This window comes from Microcaecilia unicolor, chromosome 3 (assembly GCF_901765095.1).
Source record: "Microcaecilia unicolor chromosome 3, aMicUni1.1, whole genome shotgun sequence".
NCBI classification, from domain to species: domain Eukaryota; kingdom Metazoa; phylum Chordata; class Amphibia; order Gymnophiona; family Siphonopidae; genus Microcaecilia; species Microcaecilia unicolor.
Genome location: NC_044033.1, coordinates 452,288,729 through 452,307,122, shown reverse-complemented (window position 1 = coordinate 452,307,122; position 18,394 = coordinate 452,288,729). Strand labels below are relative to the sequence as shown.

The 18,394-nt window shown below is 39.8% G+C and overlaps 1 protein-coding gene across 1 annotated transcript in view; it reads left to right on the top strand.

The window, feature by feature from the left end:
- CSMD1 (CUB and Sushi multiple domains 1) overlaps positions 1-18,394 on the top strand; it is a 2,896,277-nt gene that overhangs the window by 2,807,330 nt on the left and 70,553 nt on the right. The window contains exons 58-60 of the mRNA XM_030195161.1: positions 4,326-4,502; positions 7,908-8,087; positions 15,145-15,318. Coding sequence (XP_030051021.1) covers positions 4,326-4,502; positions 7,908-8,087; positions 15,145-15,318 — 531 coding nt within the window. The remainder of the gene's footprint in view (positions 1-4,325; positions 4,503-7,907; positions 8,088-15,144; positions 15,319-18,394) is intronic.

Here is an 18,394-nt window from a genome sequence, read left to right as displayed (position 1 = left end):
AGTCCCTTTGTGTCAAAGTGTATTGGGTATCAGAAGCGACTGGGGGATCAGAGCCATAGGAAAATAGGCATCAGTGTGAAGCTGAAGGGCTGATATGCATAGGCGCTATTTTATTCAAAATCCAATTGGGGGAACAGCCACTCCCCTTGCATCCCACCTAGCAACACCTCTGCTGGGTATTTTCAAATGCTATTGTCTATCACATGGACATTCATTGAAGTGTCTCCACTGACGTGTGTCCAACCTTTATCAATAAAGGGTTGTAACATGTACTTTCCAATACCCTTCTTGTAGAAAACAAAATCCTCACTAGCAATAAAGAGGATTTAACTATGCATGATTCAAGTATGGTAGATATAAATATAACTGAATGCATACCAGTAGTAGAGTTGTAATAAAGGGGTAGGTAATCTTATGCATTAAGACAATGTAACTATACGATTCACTCTACTAATGAATTCTTGTGCAGTTTTATCTGGTGTGTTTTTAGTATGTATTCCTAAATTATGGAGAACCTTTAAGAAAAAACACTGGAATGTTTGATTAAGAAGACATTATAGACTCCAAAGGGAATTATAATATAATTACAGCACTTAAGGCTACCTAAAATCACAATTATTTTCTGTATAACATGATTATAACTTGAACAGCAACACAAAATTCAGCCCTGCTAAACTAATGCAATCTAACCAGCTATTCATACATTTTAAAATTACTGTTTTCATATTTTTTCAAGCCTTGTGTTGTTATGCTGTGGTTACTTATCATACTTTAGCTGGTTTAATTAAAGGAAGAAAATATAGTAACACATTTTATTGAATATTAAAATCCTAAGCCCATTATATATTGAAAGTATAATATTAACAAAGCCTTAGGCTTCAAAGTACCTTGGTTCTTTCTGTCAAACTACAGCTTCTTGGTGTTATTTCAAATTATTCAGTAACTTTTCTGCCTTTTTAAAAGTTAAGTCCCATCCAACTGGAAGAAACAGGACTAGATCCTATAAAAAATGAGCACCAACAAACCACGCTTAAGCGGTATTCTATAAGATGCGCCTAAAGTTTGGTACGGTGCAAATGCCTGTACCTAATTTACGTACGGAGCACTGTTATGTAACCTTAAACCACACCCCTGATCCACCCCAAAATGCCCATGACCCTCCTGTTTCCATGCTCCCTTTTTCAGGCCACATGTACATTTTAGGTTTGAATCCTGCACCTAACTTTATGCACGTAAGTCCCAATTAAATCTAATTAATGCCAATAATTGCTTGTTAAAAAGCCAATTATTGGCACTAATTGGCTTGTTATTCTTTTAAATTGTGTGCACTAATCGGGGACACATCTAAATTTGCATGCACAATTTTTGGCAACCTTTAAGGAATCAGGAGGATACAGTTTAACTAAATAACATTTCAGTATGGCTTCTGCAAGGCCTACAGTACTGAGTTACTTATGAAGGCAATGGTGGATGAGGTACATCGTGGGTTGGATCAAAATGCTAGGTATTTGTTAGTTTTTCTAGACATTTCAGCAGCGTTTGATACCCTTGATAATGGGAGTTTGATTGATCATCTTACTGTGTTTGGCCTTGCGAGGACAGCACTGAAACAGTTTGAGTCCTCTCTTACTGGGAGATGTCAAGAAGTGTGTGTGGGTTCTAATTTTTCTGTTCCAGGTTACTTCCTTGTTGGCAATCCTGTTTAATTTTTATCTGGTACCGTTATGTCATTTTCATCATTCTCTTGGGGTTTTATAGAATGTTTATGTGGACGACATTCAGGTTCTTCTTCTTTTCAGGTCACCAATTTTAGATACAGTCTAGAGGGGTATTTGATAATATTGCTGCTTGGCTGAAATGAAATAGTTTATTGTTATTACTAAATATTGCTAAAACAAACTACTGTTGTTTTCTCATGACCAGGCACTTGATGTACCCATGGAAATTTCATTGTCAGACAATCCTATATCGTTATCCATCAGGTGCATACCCTAGGGGTATTGTTAGAGTCTCAGTTGACCTTTATTCTGCAGATACATATTGTAATTAGGAATTTATATTTTAAATTGTGCCTGTTGAGGTAAATTTAAAACTTTTTTTTGTCTGTATCAGTGAGACTGATTACTGTAACATACTTTACCTAAGATTACCAGCTTCTTGTAATAGATTTTGCAGGTTGTTCAAAATTCAGTTGCATGTCTCTTGCTAGGGGGCCCTTTTACTAAGGCACACTGAAAAATGACCTGCAGTAGTGTAGACGTGTGTTTTGGGTGCGCGCAGAATCATTTTTCAGCACACCTCTAAAAAATGCCTTTTTCAAATTTTTGCTGAAAATGGACGTGCAGCAAAAAGAAAATTGCCACTCATCCATTTTGGGTCTGAGACCTTACTGACAGCCATTGACCTAGTGGTAAGGTCTCACACAGTAACTGGGCAATAAGGAGACCCTACAGTTTAGACTGTTGGGGCAATAACATTGACTAAGCCAGAAGGAAGGGAGATAACTAGTTAATAGAGGTGAGGGTAGGGAAAAGAGAATGGTATGAAAGAAGGAGTTCAGAGGGTTAATGTTGAAGTGTGGGTAGGGTAGTAACAGGAGAGGAAGGGTGACTGGATGATAAGGGGAGGTGAAGATTGGTGGTTGTCATAGGAATGGTTGTGGGTAACAGAAGGCTTTTTGGCGGTTTAAAATCATTATTTGGTAGGGCAGGAACGGGTGAGGGTGGATGAGGGGTTAGGATTTTGTGGGGTGGATGAGTGGTGGATTGGGCTAGTGGTTGGAGCACCAGTCTTGGGATCCAGAAGTGGCTGGTTCACATCCCACTGTTCTGGTTTGAGTGCAGAAGTTTGAATTCATGTCTGCAGTTGTAAAGGTTGTTAAAGCAGTACTAGTGTGGTGTTTGTTGCAGGTAATAACAAAAATAATAATATTTTAGAGGGTGAATTTTAAGTTTCGAGTTCGCCAACTCCGGATTCGTCAGTGCCACAAATATATTTGTTATAGATTTTGGAGGTCAGGATAGGCCCGATTTCCAGCTACGTATCTTTATTTGCATATATTTCCTTTACAGACATCTGCTTTTCTTCATATTCCTTAGTTTGGTAACGTATAAATGGCAAGCTTTAAAACTCCACGTCCCCCTCAATGCACTGTGTGGTGTACACATTTCACTGTAAACCCATAAAATTAAATATGCCTTTTTGACATTACTATTAACTTTGCTTTGTTAAGTGTGGATGGTAATTTTATAAACCACTTTGCACCTAAAACACTGTTTTACGCTTGTAAATAGGATCTTATAAAGTACCAAATAGCATAATGATAAAAGTGTGCAGTGTGACAGGATGATGCATACTATATGGATAGACACGTAGGGGACGGAGTTTGTAAATTAACAAGTAGATTATAAAATGTGCTAATCAATATGCCTGCTTGCACAATCTGGCTGTGGACATTTAACACCTGCTTGAGAGGGTACTTGAGTGTCCACATCTACAAGGTAGGAGTGATACTGCTGCTGATGCTAGTGTTTTTAGAGATACATAGGTGTCCTAGTAGGTGTCTATATAAAAAAAAAGCGCCTAAATATCGAAGTTGTTTATATATAATGGGGGGTTCTCCATGGACAGCAGGGGAACACAGCCACACTTGGCTGCCCTCCTTCCCCTCATCTTATACACAGTTTTTGGATTAAGCTGAAGAGACTGAGGGATCCTTTTACTAAGCTGCATAGGTGCCTACATGCACCCAACGCACGTCAATTTGGAGTTACTGCCCGGCCAATGCGGCAATTTCATTTTTGATGCGCGTCCGCTAAGTGCACCAGAAAATATATTTTATTCTCTGGCACGCAGCAGAAATCAGGCATTAACTCCGACTTGTCGCACATAGGCAATTACTGCATGATTAACGCAAGAGCCCTTACTGCTAAGTCAATGGCTGGCGATAAGATCTCAAACCCAAAATGGACACGTGACAATTTTTATTTTGCCACATGTCCATTTTCGCTTAAAATTTTAAAAAGGCTTTTTTTACAGGCGTGGTGAAATATGGATCTGCGCGCGCCCAAAACACGCTCCTACACTAGCGTAGCCCATTTTTCAGTGCTCTGCATGTGGGAACGTCCGCATGTGCACACTAAGAGCTAGGAGAGAGCATCAGCACACAGGCTCAGTCATGAGACTTCACCCTGAGTGTGCCTGCATCTCCCTTGCTTGTGTCCGGAGAAAGGCATATACTTGCCTTTTATAAATTTACCCTAGGCTTTCACAGTCTTTCCTTGTGTAAATAGCTTTGTTAAATTGTGCTTTTTCTTCCACAACAGCGGTATCCTGTGGAAATCCTGGCACTCCGACTAACGGCATGATAATATTCAGCGATGGGATTCTTTTCTCCAGCTCTGTCATCTATGCCTGTTGGGAAGGCTACAAGACATCAGGGCTAATGACCCGCCACTGCACAGCCAATGGGACTTGGACTGGCACTGCTCCAGACTGCACAGGTCCATCACTTACTTTCTACAACAGCTTGAAAGCAGGAAGATAACATGCAGTTTGAACAAAAGTTTACTATTGATTTTTTTTCCTTTTAAATCTCTCAATTAAACCATCTGGAGAAGAAAAAGAAAACATTTTATAAAGCCTATTTTTCTAGGGTTTATATCACATTCTAGGTTAATTTTACACAGAAATGTCCATGTATAAACCATGTTGTTCAGCTATAGTAACATATAGGGGCCCTTTTACAAAGGCATAGTAGGGCTACCGTGTGGCAAAACAGCATTACCGCATTGCGCACCATGGTTCTTCTATGTTTGCTGCACGGCATTTCCCACACCATGAAATATTTTTCTATTTTCTAGCTTGGGGGCAGGGAGTAGGTGTGTTCAGTGGTAATCGGCCATCAGTGCATGCTGTTCGATTACTGCTGGGTTAGCACATGAGCCTTACCTAAATGAGAGGCACCAAGGGCTCAGACATCAAATTGCCATGCTCTAACAATTTTATTAGCGCACAGTCATTTACAATTTACATTTAAAATAATATAAATACCTGCTGTGGTAGAAGTGGCCTCGGCATGCTGCAATTTTCGTCCACCCACACTACCACAGGCCACTTTTTACCACAGCTTTGTAAAAGGACCCCATTGTAAGATAACATAGTAGATGATGGCAAATAAAGACCTGTACAGTCCATCCAGTCTGACCAACAAGATAAAGTATGATGTGATACTTTATATGTATACTTGACCTTTCCCTTCTCAGATCAGAGACTGTAGAAGTCAGCTCGGCATTGGCCTTGTTTTTCAACTTTTGAAGTCGTCATCAGAGTCCCATTCCAGCCCATCCAAATCTGTCCAGCCATATAAAAGGTCTCTTACAAAAGCACCCTATCAGGCTTATTTTCAAAAGAGAAGGGCGCCCATTAGGAAACAGACTGTAGAATTTTGCCCGGCATTGGCCTTACTGTCCAGCTAATGGGGTTGCCTTTTGAAGCCTATTCTAGCCTATCCAAAACTTTCTTTACCATCTACGGGACACAGACCTTAGAAGCCTTCCTGCCACTGGCTTTTCTTTTCAGCTACTGGAGATGCTGTCTCAGGACCAATCCTGCCCATCAACAGCCACACAATTATTTGTTATTTTGATTCTGTCCTCTTTCTATTTAGTGATCTTCTGTGTTTACGTAAATATTACCATACTGGGACAGACCAAAGGTCCATCAAGCCCAGCATCCTGTTTCCAACAGTGGCCAATCCAGGTCACAAGTACCTAGCATGATTCCAAAAAAGTACATTTTATGCTGCTTATCCTAGTAATAAGCAGCAGATTTTCCCCAAGTCCATTTCAATAATGGTCTATGGACTTTTCCTTTAGGAAGCCATCTAAACCTTTTTTAAACCCTGCTAAACTAACTGATTTTACTACACTCAGTGGCAACAAATTCCAGAGTTTAATTACACGTTTTATATTTACTACTTTGTAGCTTCATTGAATGCCCCCTAGTCCTAGTATTTTTGGAAAGAGTAAATAAACTATTCACAACTACCCGTTCCACTCCTCTTATTGTTTTGTAGACCTCTATCATATCTCCCCTCAGCTATATTTTCTCCAAGCTGAAGAACCCTAGCCGCTTTAGCCTTTCCTCAAAGGGAAGTCATCCCATCCCCTTTATCATTTTTGTCACCGTTCTCTGTACTTTTTCTAATTCCTCTATATCTTTTTTGAGATGCAGTGACCAGAATTGAACACAATATTCAAGTTGTGGTCGCTTCATGGAACAATACAAAAGCATTATAACAACCTCATTTTTGTTTTCCATTTCTTTCCTAATAATACCTAACATTCTATTTACTTTCTTAGCTGCCACTGCCGCACACTGAGCATAGGGTTTCAACGTATCATTAAAGATGACGCCTAGATCCATTTCCTGGGCAGTGACTCCTAATGTGGAACCTTGCATTATGTAGCTATAATTGAGGTTCCTCCTTCCCACATGCATCACTTTGCACTTGCTCACATTAAACATCATCTGCCATTTAGATGCCCAGTCTCCCAGTCTCATAAGGTAAGATAACATAAGGTAACTCATCAAAGACCTCAGCAGTGCTCCTCATCCCCCATTTCCCTGTCCATCTTATGTCAACTCAGGGGTAAATTATCTCTGAGCTAACATAAAGTAAGTGCATTATTTAAACACATTAGAGTAGATACAATGTTCATGGATGTAAAGTTTATAGAAAAGTTAAAATATGAGAATAAAAAAGACCAGTGATGACAAAGGTGCGTTATTCTTGATGAGATAAATGATACTCACTGAGTAGCACTGCTGAGGTCTTTGAGTTACCTTATCTTAAATTTGTTTTGTTAACTCCAGCGTTGTAGAATGAAGTGAGTGTGTTTAGTTCCAAACACTCTCCATGACCTTCCAGGTTCAACCCTCTTCCAAAAACAGGCCTTAATGTGCGACTTACTGCTTGCTAACTGTAAATATACCGAATAGTTGTTAATGTGTTTGGCATTAGCTGTTAACACCAAACCATGTGTTAACATCCTAAGACACTGTGAAAGGGCCCCTAAGTGTTTGTTATTAAGATTGGTCAATACTTAATATACTTTAGTAAGAAGCTCCCTTTGTTGTATTATGCAATCATAGATGATGATTCATTGAAAAATTGAGTTTATTATATGTAATGATTAAGATAATGTGATGTGTCCTACTATGCTAGTTCATCACAGGTGTTTTATTCATTACTTATATACTTGTCTTTTCCCTTATGCTTACATTTTTTGGCCTTTAGTGTTGCTTTGGACTGATTTTCCTGATTTATCGTCTTTACCCTGGGCCTAAAATTGTGTCATATCCCCACCCCTACCCCTCCCCACACACATGTACCTTCCTTTGTTTGAATGTACTGTTCTTAGGAATATATTATTACCAGTGTATATTATATCTTTTGAACTCCAGAAGGAGGTTCTCTTTAGCACAATGCAAGTATTGAAGGTTCTGTGAAAAGCTGATAATGTTTGAAGATACTACCCTAAGGAAAATAAAATATTACAGTGTCTTCATGTAGTGATGATAACATTTATTATTTGAATTTATTAAGTATCTTGTTTCCTTAAGGAGTTCTATGTGGTATATAACACAAAACAGGAATATTAAAATATAATAAATCAAAATAATGCTTCATTGTACAAAATGGGCAAGAATAAGGCAATACAGGGAAATAAATCATGATTAATACAGGTCATAGAAGTAAAGAAACATTTTTTCTTACATTTCATGAGCTTTACATTTGTATAAGAAAGACAAGCATATTCTACTCTGTATAGAAAAACCTTTTAAAACTCTTTCAGAGGCAATATTGATATAAGTATTTATTTACTTTTTTTTTTTGCCCTTAGTGATTAGTTGTGGAGACCCAGGTTCTTTAGCAAACGGCTTTGAGTTTGGACATGATTTCACATTCAATAAGACAATAACCTATCAGTGTAATCCAGGCTATGTCATGGAACCTGCAAAATCATCTATTTTACTTTGTACTAAAGATGGTACTTGGAACCAGACTAAACCTGTCTGCAAAGGTAAGTTCATTAACAAACAGTTGTATTATTGTGAACATTTATATGTACACACTTGAAGGATAGCGTGTTTAATGTTCTTTTGCTTGCTAGCTAGTGGGGCTTAAGATCAATTCTCAGATGAAATTGCTGTAACTTATTTGAGTTTGAAAGTCTAAAAGTGTAATTCTATAAAGGGTGCCTAAATTTAGGCACCAATTGCACACACTCATTTGTAGACTAAGTGCATTTATGTGCATGAATGACATCACAAATTGGCATTTATACAGGGCCGCTGAGGGGGGAGGGGCGGGGGGGCAAAATTCCCCTGGCCCGGGTCTGGGCCTCCAAGGGAGGCTCAGCACCGGGGTCTCTTTCTCTCCTGCTCCTGATGGGACCCGAGTGATTGCGTTCCGACAAGAGCAGGAGAGAGAACTCCAGCGCCCGGCCCCCCCTTGGAGGCTGGGGAGGACCCGGCATTTCCTCCAATGCTGCTCTTCTGCCCACTGCTGAGCTGCTGCTTTTCCTCTCAGGTGTGCATGCTCAGTTTTGAAACCGAGCAAGCCCTGAGAGGAAAAGAAGCTGCAGGGGCAGGCAGTCAGTGCTTGAGGAAGACATCTGCTGGCAGGGCCTCAGGATCCTCTCCAGCCAAGGTATTTAGGCAGCGGCAGCGATTGGGGGGGGGGGGGGTGGTAGCAGATGAGAATTGTGGGAGGGTGCGGCAGCGGCCCTGCTCTGGCGGTGGTGGCCCTGCCCCAGGCCCGGCAGAGGTGGCCCTGCCCCGGGCCCGGTTCAGTCTCTCGGCGGCCCTGCATTTATGTCTATGTGCTAGACACTGTTCTATTAAATTGATGCACCAGTCGAATGGAGCATAATAGCAAATGAGTCATACCAATTACTATTCCCTCAAAGCTGAGTGGGAGTCCTCCACCTATAGTCCTGCCAACAGGTGGTGCTGTTTCACTATCACATTTTCATTAGTGAGGACAGGCAAATTCTGCAGGACTCCAGAGGACTTGCCTGTCTCTAGAGATTGAAAACACAATATTGAACCCCTCCCCTCCTGTTCAGCTTAGAGGGGTCAGTGGTCATGTGGTCAAATTTGTTCATAGCAAGGTGCACTTAAGCGTGCCAGCTTATGCCTGCCATTGACCTGGCGTAAGCTATCATGCCTAAATGTTTTGGCACACTAAAGTGGCTTTGCATTACTGTTCTATGCATGCCTTAGCACTGTTATAGAATTGGCGCCAAGCACACTTCTTTGTTGCACCTACATTCGGGCGCCACTTTATAAAATTATAAAATTGCCCCCATAGTGAACTAATGTAGAAGAGATTAAACAGTCTAGGATAGTGGTTCCCAAACATGATCCTGGAGGCACCCCAGCCAATCAGCTTTTCAAAATATCCACAATGAATATTCATGAGATAGATTTGCATGAGGTGGAAGCAGTGCATGCAAATCTCTCTTATGAATATTCCTTATGGATATTCTGAAAACCTGACTGGCTGGGGTGCTTTCAGGACCAGGTTGGGGAACCACTGGTCTAGGAGCATAAAGGGCCAGATTCTTTATACAGCACCTGAAAAATCCACGTGGAATAAATTTCCACCTAAGCATATTCTATAAGCGGCACCTAGATTTAGGCGCAGTATATAGAATACGCTTAGTTGATATCCTAGCACCTAAAACTATATGCATCCATTTACACCAAGGGAAATGTGATGTAAATACCGACGTGTAGATTTAGGTGCAGAGGGGCATATTCTATAACTGGGCGCATACATTTTGGAACACTCACAAACACCCATTTCCCTGTCCATAACCACACCCTTTTTTGGCTCCGCACATTAGAATTTAGACACCATGTGTTACAGAATATGCTTAGCAAGTTATGCGCATAAATTCTAATTATTGCCAATTAGTACTCATCATTGCTTGTTAAATGCTATTAAAAATGCTGATTGGCTTGTTATGCCCAATTAAGTTATGTGCATTGTTATAGAACACGCTTTGATTTTGGCACGGAACACTAGTACGAAATATAGAATCTGGCAGAAAGTGCATGCTTCTGTTTTAGGCACAGTGGCTTCATTTGATGTTGCATGTGACCAAAGATAGTGAGGAAAATTCTAGAAATGTAACATGGTATATTCTATATTGAAGCCCTGATAAGGAAGAAGAGGGAAAGGAAAGCAGAAATCTAGGGATTGCATCTTATTGTTATATAGGCTATATGTAAAGAATTAACTAGGGATGTGTGTACATTTGAAATGAAATGGGAAATGACAATTATGTATTGTTTTATATCATTGTCAACCTGAAACAACAGGAAACACTGCACAGTAAAATGAAAAAAAAAAAAAGAAAAACACAGATAAAGGTGCCCTTTTACTAAAGGGTTGGCATGCAGCAACCAGCTTGGCGCACACCAATCCAGAACTACCGCTAAGAAGAAGCGAGGCAGTAGTTCTTACCCCCAGAGCATTCCATTTCCGGAGCTACAAGAATATTTTCTATTTTTGTAGCGCTGGTGTTTACCCGGCAGTAATCAGGCAGCGCTGTTACCACCAGATTAGCACAGGAGCCCTTACCGTCACCTCAATTGCTGGCAGTAACTGCTCCCCCCCCCTCAAAAAAAAAAAATAGCAACGCCTCAAGTAGTTCACTTACTGCATGGCCGTTTCTTTTTGAAAAAAAAAAGACAGCCTTTTACCTACTGTGGTAAAAGGAGGCCTCAGTGCGCATCGAACACTTTCACTGATGCTAGCACAGGTCCCCTTTTACCGCAGCTTAGTAAAAGGACCCTAAAATGGAAAAGAAAACCCAAACATAAATGACATGGGGAACTGTAGAAAGCAAATATTTTTCGTCTGCACACCCCTACAGTTAACCAGTGCTGCCAGTGTACTGAGATACTTGCCAAGGAGACTCAGATGAAAACATACATTTTTAATTCATTAATTGATTTATTTATTACATTTATATCCCACATTATCCCGAAAACAAGCTCAAGTTCAATGTCACTTACAGTTTAGATTAAAAATACAGAGTCTGAATTTCAACAATAGTGAAGTGGTATAATTTTATAGAGAAAAGACAGCTGAAAGCTATGATAGAGGTCTATAAAATAATGAGTGGAGTGGAACGTGTAGGCGTGAATCACTTGTTTCCTAGCACTAGGGGGCACGCAATGAAGCTATAAAGTTGTAAATTTAAAACAAATTGGTAAAAATATTTCTTCACTCAATGTGTAACTAAACTCTGGAATTCATTGCCAGAGAATGTGGTAAAAGCAATTAGCTTAACGGGTTAAAAAAAGGTTTGGATAGCTTCCTAGAAGAAAAGTCAATAAGTCATTATTAAGATGGACTTGGGGAAAATCCACTGCTTATTTCTAGGATAAACATATAAAATGTATTGTACTGTTCTGGGATCTTGTAACCTAGACTGACCACTGTTGGAAACTGGATGCTGGGATTGATGGACCTTCGGTCTGTCCTATTATAGCAACACTTATGTACTTTTGGCTGAGAGTAACAGATTAGCAAATAAACTACAAATAGTGTACATATTGATAAATTTGAATACAGAAAAGAAACAAGATTATCAACCAGTTATTGTTATATTAACTAATCTAATGAATTCTGGAATGAATTAGTGAAAGAAATGAGTTTTTAGTAATTTTCGTAATTGTAATTAGTTAGGATGAGATTTATTAGATTTTGGTAGCTTGAGCTGGATGTTGCTATGGATCAAGATTTGTAGACGGTCAGAATACTGTGGGGGTAATTCTGTAATGTGCACCATAAATTAGGTGTCTGACTTTAAGCTCAAAAATGGTATTTGCGTGCCAAAATAGTGGCAAAATAGTAGGTTCATAAATAAGTGCACTTAGGTGCTATTCTATAACTGGGCACTTAATTGTTCTGAAAATGACTTCCCAAAATAGTAGAGCTTTTACCACTCAACTGTGTAACTCCTCATATAAAATTCTGGATTAATTATTATTATCTTTCAAACTAACTCCGTATGCAAGTTATCTAGCGATGGAATTTTAAATGGAATGTCATATTTTCTCGGGAAAATGCCTCTGAACATCAGCGGACTGAATGTTTTTATCTTGACAGATTTGCTTAACCACCACTCTTCATTGGTAAAAAAACCTAGTGTTCTTATATCTCTTTCTCTTTTGATTGTTTCTTAATATATGTGATTGGAAGCAAGTATAGCTGAATATAAATATTGTAACCTAAATCTTCCACTTATCTTTAGGTCCTTTTGCCCATCTGTGGTATCAATCCAGCCATCAACGGGGTCCTGTTATGCCCTTACTTATAGGCTTTGTCAGGGAAAACTATGGTGTGATTCACAGTAACTCAGATGTATGGCGTTCAAACTATACTTCCTATGTTATCTACAACTGAAAGAAATCTGATCAATTCCACCATCTCCATCCATACACAGTCTCATAACGCCAATTCTAATATGGTCACCTGGTATATTATAGAACCCAGCATACTAAATACACTTACTTGTGTATCGGTGCTCTTACTGTCAAAATAAAAACATTCAGACCGCTGACGTTCAGAGGCATTTTCCTGTGAAAAAATCTCATTCCCTTAAAATTCCATCACTAGATAACTTGCATACGGATTTAGTTTGTAAGATAATAATAATTAATCCAGAATTTTATTTGAGGAGTTACACAGCATTATTAACCTAAACCTCTTCAGATTAGCACCTAATTGTTCTCACACATAACTGCAAAGTGGGTGTTCCCTTGGGAGGGATATGGGTAGATTATGGGTGTTCCCACGATTTTAGCGCATGCTTTATAGAATCACATTTTATTTTATAAATGGTCATGTATATCAGAACTTTGCCTGTCTCCATCTAGACCTTACTTCCAGGATGCCTTTAAGCAGATCATATATATACAAGATGGTGAACCCTTTCCTTCCACCTCACTGTTCAAAGTGTATATCCAGTAGTGTGCTGGGAAATTTTTAACAACAGGCTATCTCTCTGGGCTTAGCCAGCCATGCAATTTTTTGGGAGGAGGCCGGGATGGCCCGGGGTGGACTGGGGGGGGGGGCAATATATTCCTCACTCTCCCCTTCCCCCCATGTGGGCACACTAGGCATACCTTTGCTGGCAGGGATGCCGGCCATCTTTCTCTTTTGATCTAGGCACAGGAAAAAAAAGATTTTAAATGCTCACAGGTCTCAACCTAGTTCATGTTTAATGTGGGATATAAATATCATAAATAAGTAAGTAAATAGATAGGAACTCTGGATGTTGAGCACCTGAAAGTGACCATTTACCAGGAGAAAAAAAAATCTCTGCATAAATATAACAGTGCTAGGGTGTCCATATAACCACCCCTCCAAATGGCACACTAATTACGATTTATAACAAATTACTACTCTACCTATGAAAAGTATATTAGTATACTTCCTCTTTGTACATCCGTATGCTGCACAAGCCGGTATGCTTGAGATTATAAGTGAGATTAAATAAAAATACCAACAATGTTAAAGAACGACAACGTGGATGCAGCAGTTGAAAGGACTGTTTGCTTTTTTTTGAAAGTACGGGGATGATGGCTGTGTAGGGGAGGAGAAAGAGACAAATCTCTGCGGATTCTACTTTTTTGCCTTCATGCATCTCCTGTTCTCAATCTAACCTTCTTTGGCTGCAGCCCTGCGCACCACTCTTGCTGGCTTCCTTCCACCTCCCTCCCCTCAGGATCTAACTTCCTGTTTTGGAGAGGGAGGAGGAATAGACTGGCAGCGGTGGCCCCAAGCACAGTTTCATTTTGTTTATTGTTTTGCCACTGCGAGGGTCAGAGAGGAGGAGAGCAAATTTTGGGAGCCGGGTGTTAAAATTTAACCAACTCCCCAAATTCTTAAAAAAATATTAAATGACTCTAGCGAGTCAGTGCGAGCCGGCTCCAGCAACCACTGTATATATCCCACAAAATTTTATAAAAGCTGATTTCCACGAATAAAATATATCTTACACATGGAAAATGATTTATAAAATGTATCTTTGATTTTAATATATTTTTGTTTATAACAATTTTGATAAACAGTTTGCTTAATGCTTTTAGTAGAAACAATTTATATTAAGCATAATTAAATGTGAAATGGATATCCTGTATGATTTGGAACATCCCTTGACAGCTCAAAGGATTCCTGCAAATATAGGGGCCATTTTACAAAGCTGCTGTAAACACTAACGTTTGTTTACCACAGCAAAAATGGTGTACCATGGGGCGCACTGAGCATTCCATGATAATTTTGCCATGTGCATGCCCTACCCACATGCTAAAAAATAAAATTTAGCTTTTGGCATTGGGGGCATGGCTGCAATGGCGTACCAAGGGGGGGGGGGGGGGGGGGCGGTCTGCCCCAGGTGCACGCCGCTGGGGGGGTGCCACGTGCCTGTTGGCTCCGAGTCCGCTCATTCCCTCCCTGCTGCTCCCTCTGCGCGGAACAGGTTACCTCCTGTTCCGGGGCAGAGGGAGCAGCAGCAAGGAGTGGACTCGGAGCCAACAGGCACGTGGCACCCCCCAGCAGATAAAAATGCATCCGGGGGGTGTAATTTCACCGGGGGGGGGGGGGTGCATCGGCGATCCGCCCCGGGTGTCAGCCAGCCTAGGAACGCCACTGCATGGCTGAGGGGCAGAGAGTAAGCAGGTTCTGCTCTAATTGGTTAGCGCAGCTACATTGTCACATGCTAACCAATTAGCATATGTTTAGCGTTTGCTTAGTGTGTCAGCCCTTACTGCCTATATAATGGGTGTCGGTAAGGGCTCACACACTAACCTGTTTTAATTGCTATGCGCTAATGGCAAAATTAGCGTGTTGCTATTAATACAAAAAAAATAGGAAATTCAGCTATTTTACCCCAGCAATAAAAATGGCCTTCATATGCGGGAAAAACCCCCATAAGGGCATGCTAAGGTCAATTATTTTACCACTGCATAATCTATAAAGACACATCCATTAAATTTGCAGTTTTCATAGTATATTAAAAACAATTTTAACTATGCATCTATAATTTGGTACAATAGCTATCACATGTGGACAACCTCCTCAAGTGCTATATGGGAAACTGGAAGGATCGGATTACCGTTGGGGGTCTAGCATAAGTTACAGCTGTGCTCATGGATACCAACCATCCAGTCCTGCTGTTCTTTCCTGTGAGGGAAAGGGAATATGGAGAGGAGAAGTTCCACAATGTTTGCGTAAGTGTTTTTATATAACATTCACCTTAGAGCAGGGGTTTTCAACCCAGTCCTCGGGCCATACCTAGCCAGATTTGCCTAAAATGGAGGCACTGCATTCAAATTTATCTCAGGCATATTTATTGTGGGTGTCCTGGAAACCCAAGTGGCTAGGTATGTCCCGAGGACTGGGTTGAGAACCCCTGCCTTAGTCATCTAATTCATACAAAAAATGAAAATAATAGAGTATCTGATAGCAATGTTGTGTATCTGCTTTTTGTGTGCATTGTTAGGTGCAAGGGTGAACGTTAAGTACATTTAGTACATGAGACTTGCATGTATCTATGTATCTTGTGTGTTCTATTTGCTTATTGTTTTTGTTTTTCTAAGAAGCCTAGTAATTTCAGAAATATATGCTGAGCATGAGCAGTGAAACTTAGCTTGAAAAAGTGGTCTCACATGCAGGGGAATGGCAGGGACCACTGTGGCTGTGGCACTTTCAATGTTTTGTTCCACACAATATCAGCAACTGAAGAGTTTAGGGGCAGACCAGAGATTGGTTTGTTTGGATCTTCCAATCAAAAAGGCATTCTGCTGCCCCTGAGGAGTCTCAAACAGGACTGGCTAAACTTAACCAACTAGCATTGATAACCCTGGTCTCACTGTACAGTTTGGGCTCCAGCTAGCTCTTCGCAGGTCAGCACCCGAGACCAGGGCCACAAAACAAATGAGGTTTCTTAGATTCTTCACTCACTGAGCTGGGCTCAGACCAGGGCCAGATAAAAATCCAGAAAGCTGTATGGTGTTAAGCTGGGCTTTTAGGGGCCCTTTTACTAAGCTGCTTAGGTGCCTACACGCGCTGAACACATTTCAAATTGGAGTTACCGCCCAGTTACCGCGTGGCCCTTGCAGTACTTGAAGGAAGCAACATATGGAGAAAAGAAAAAAACAGCATACAGTTTTTAAGCAAAAGATAAGTGACGTAGAATGTTAAGCATCTTTTGAATATAGATAATTATGGAGACAATATTAAAACTTTTGTAGTGAGGGTGAGTGGAACTAGAGTTTGACGCGCACATTAGACATTTAATTTTGTTTATAAGAGCACTGATGTGGTTTTAGAGAAGGAAGCGCATATATATATATATATATATATATATATATATATATATATATATATATATATATATATATATATATATAATTTAAAAAATCACGGAGAGACTCTATGATTGAGATGCTCAACCACCCTTCGAGATCAATGAACGCATGAGTAGAATCTCATTCATGGGTGAGTGTAGATTCTGAGAGCCCTCCATTATATAGTATAAGCAATGATATTATATATATTAGATTGGATTCAATGAGCAGTCAACCTCTTACCCTTATTTCAGTATCCAGGCTTTGAGCTTCTGGCTTGTTTTTTGGTTGGTTGGTTTTTGCCAGGATATCAATTATTGGGATTATTTGTGCTTCATTTGTTTTCTCAGGCATTTCTCTAATCTACTTATTTTTGATTGGAGGTAGGATAGCTGACAGGCTATCGGTTAGCTCTTTCCCCTGTCCCATCTTGAACTATTATTTTCTTTTCTATTTTAATCTGTGTGATTTATTCTGTCCTATTTTGATATTGGCGTTCCTTTCTTATTTCTTTTATTTTTAGTTATTGTACACCACCTTGATTGTTCATGAAAGGCAGTATGTCAAGTCTGTAATAAATATAAACATCCAACAAGCCTCCATTTATCTGACAGTCATAACTGATTAGATCTCCTACATACAGGAGCTATTTCAGAAGACGTTTGACAAAGTACCTTATGAAAGACTCCAGAGGAAATTGGAGAGTCATGGGATAGGAGGTACTGTCCTATTGTGGATTAAAAACTGGTTAAAAGGTAGAAAAGATAGAGAGTAAGGTTAAATGGTGGGTATTCTCAAAGGAGAAGGGTCGTTAGTGGGGTTCCCCAGGGGTCTGTGCTGAGACCGCTGCTTTTTAACATATTTATAAATGACCTAGAGATGAGAATAACTAGTGAGGTAATTAAATTTGATGACGACACAAAGTTATTCAAAGTAGTTAAATCACGGGAGGATTGTGAAAAATTACAAGAGGACCTTACGAGACTGGGAGACTGGGCATCTAAATGGCAGATGACGTTTAATGTAAGCAAGTGCAAAGTGATGCATGTGGGAGAGAGGAACCCGAACTATAGCTACGTCATGCAAGGTTCCATGTTAGGTGTCACGGTCCAAGAAATGGATCTAGGTGTCGTTGTTGAACATACATTGAAACCTTCTGCTCAGTGTGCTGCAGTGGCTAAGAAAGCAAATAGAATGTTAGGTATTATTAGAAAAGGAATAGAAACAAAAATGAGGACATTATAATGTCTTTGTATCGCTCCATGGTACGACCGCACCTCGAATATTGTGTTCAATTCTGGTTTCTCCATCGAAAGAAATGTGTAAATCAGAATTTGGACATTTTACAAAGACATCCACATTTCAAACAGGAAAGAAGGTCATTTTTGAAAAAGATGGATGTCTATCTTTTGTGTTTGAAAATACCATGGATGTCCTGTGATTTGGACGTCCTTTGTTTTGGGCCATCCTCAAACAAAAGACATCCAAATGCAAGTCATCCAAAACAGAGGAGGAGTGGTTTAATGGGCTTTGATCCTGGCAACATGGGTTCAATTCCCACTGCTGCTCCTTGTGACATTGGGCAAGTCAAATGTACATGGGGCATTTTTGGATATTCGCAAAATTTGTTCCACGAATGAAAAGTTTATGCAACAGACGTCTGATTTACAACGGAAGTTTCAAGATAGAGGTTATCCCACAGCTTTGATATCTCGATCAAAAAAACGAGCTTATCATAACCATAGAGATTGGCTTCTTAATCCTATGAAAAATACAGTAGAACAACAGGAAGTTGTGACTTTTGTAACTAAATATAACATACATACAAACAGAATGATGAAGATTATTAAAAAGCACTTGCCTATGTTACAGATTTATCCTTGGTTCCGTGATTTAAGAATTTTGTTTGCCTATCAAAGACAGAATAATTTAAAGGATTTATTATGTGTAGCTGATA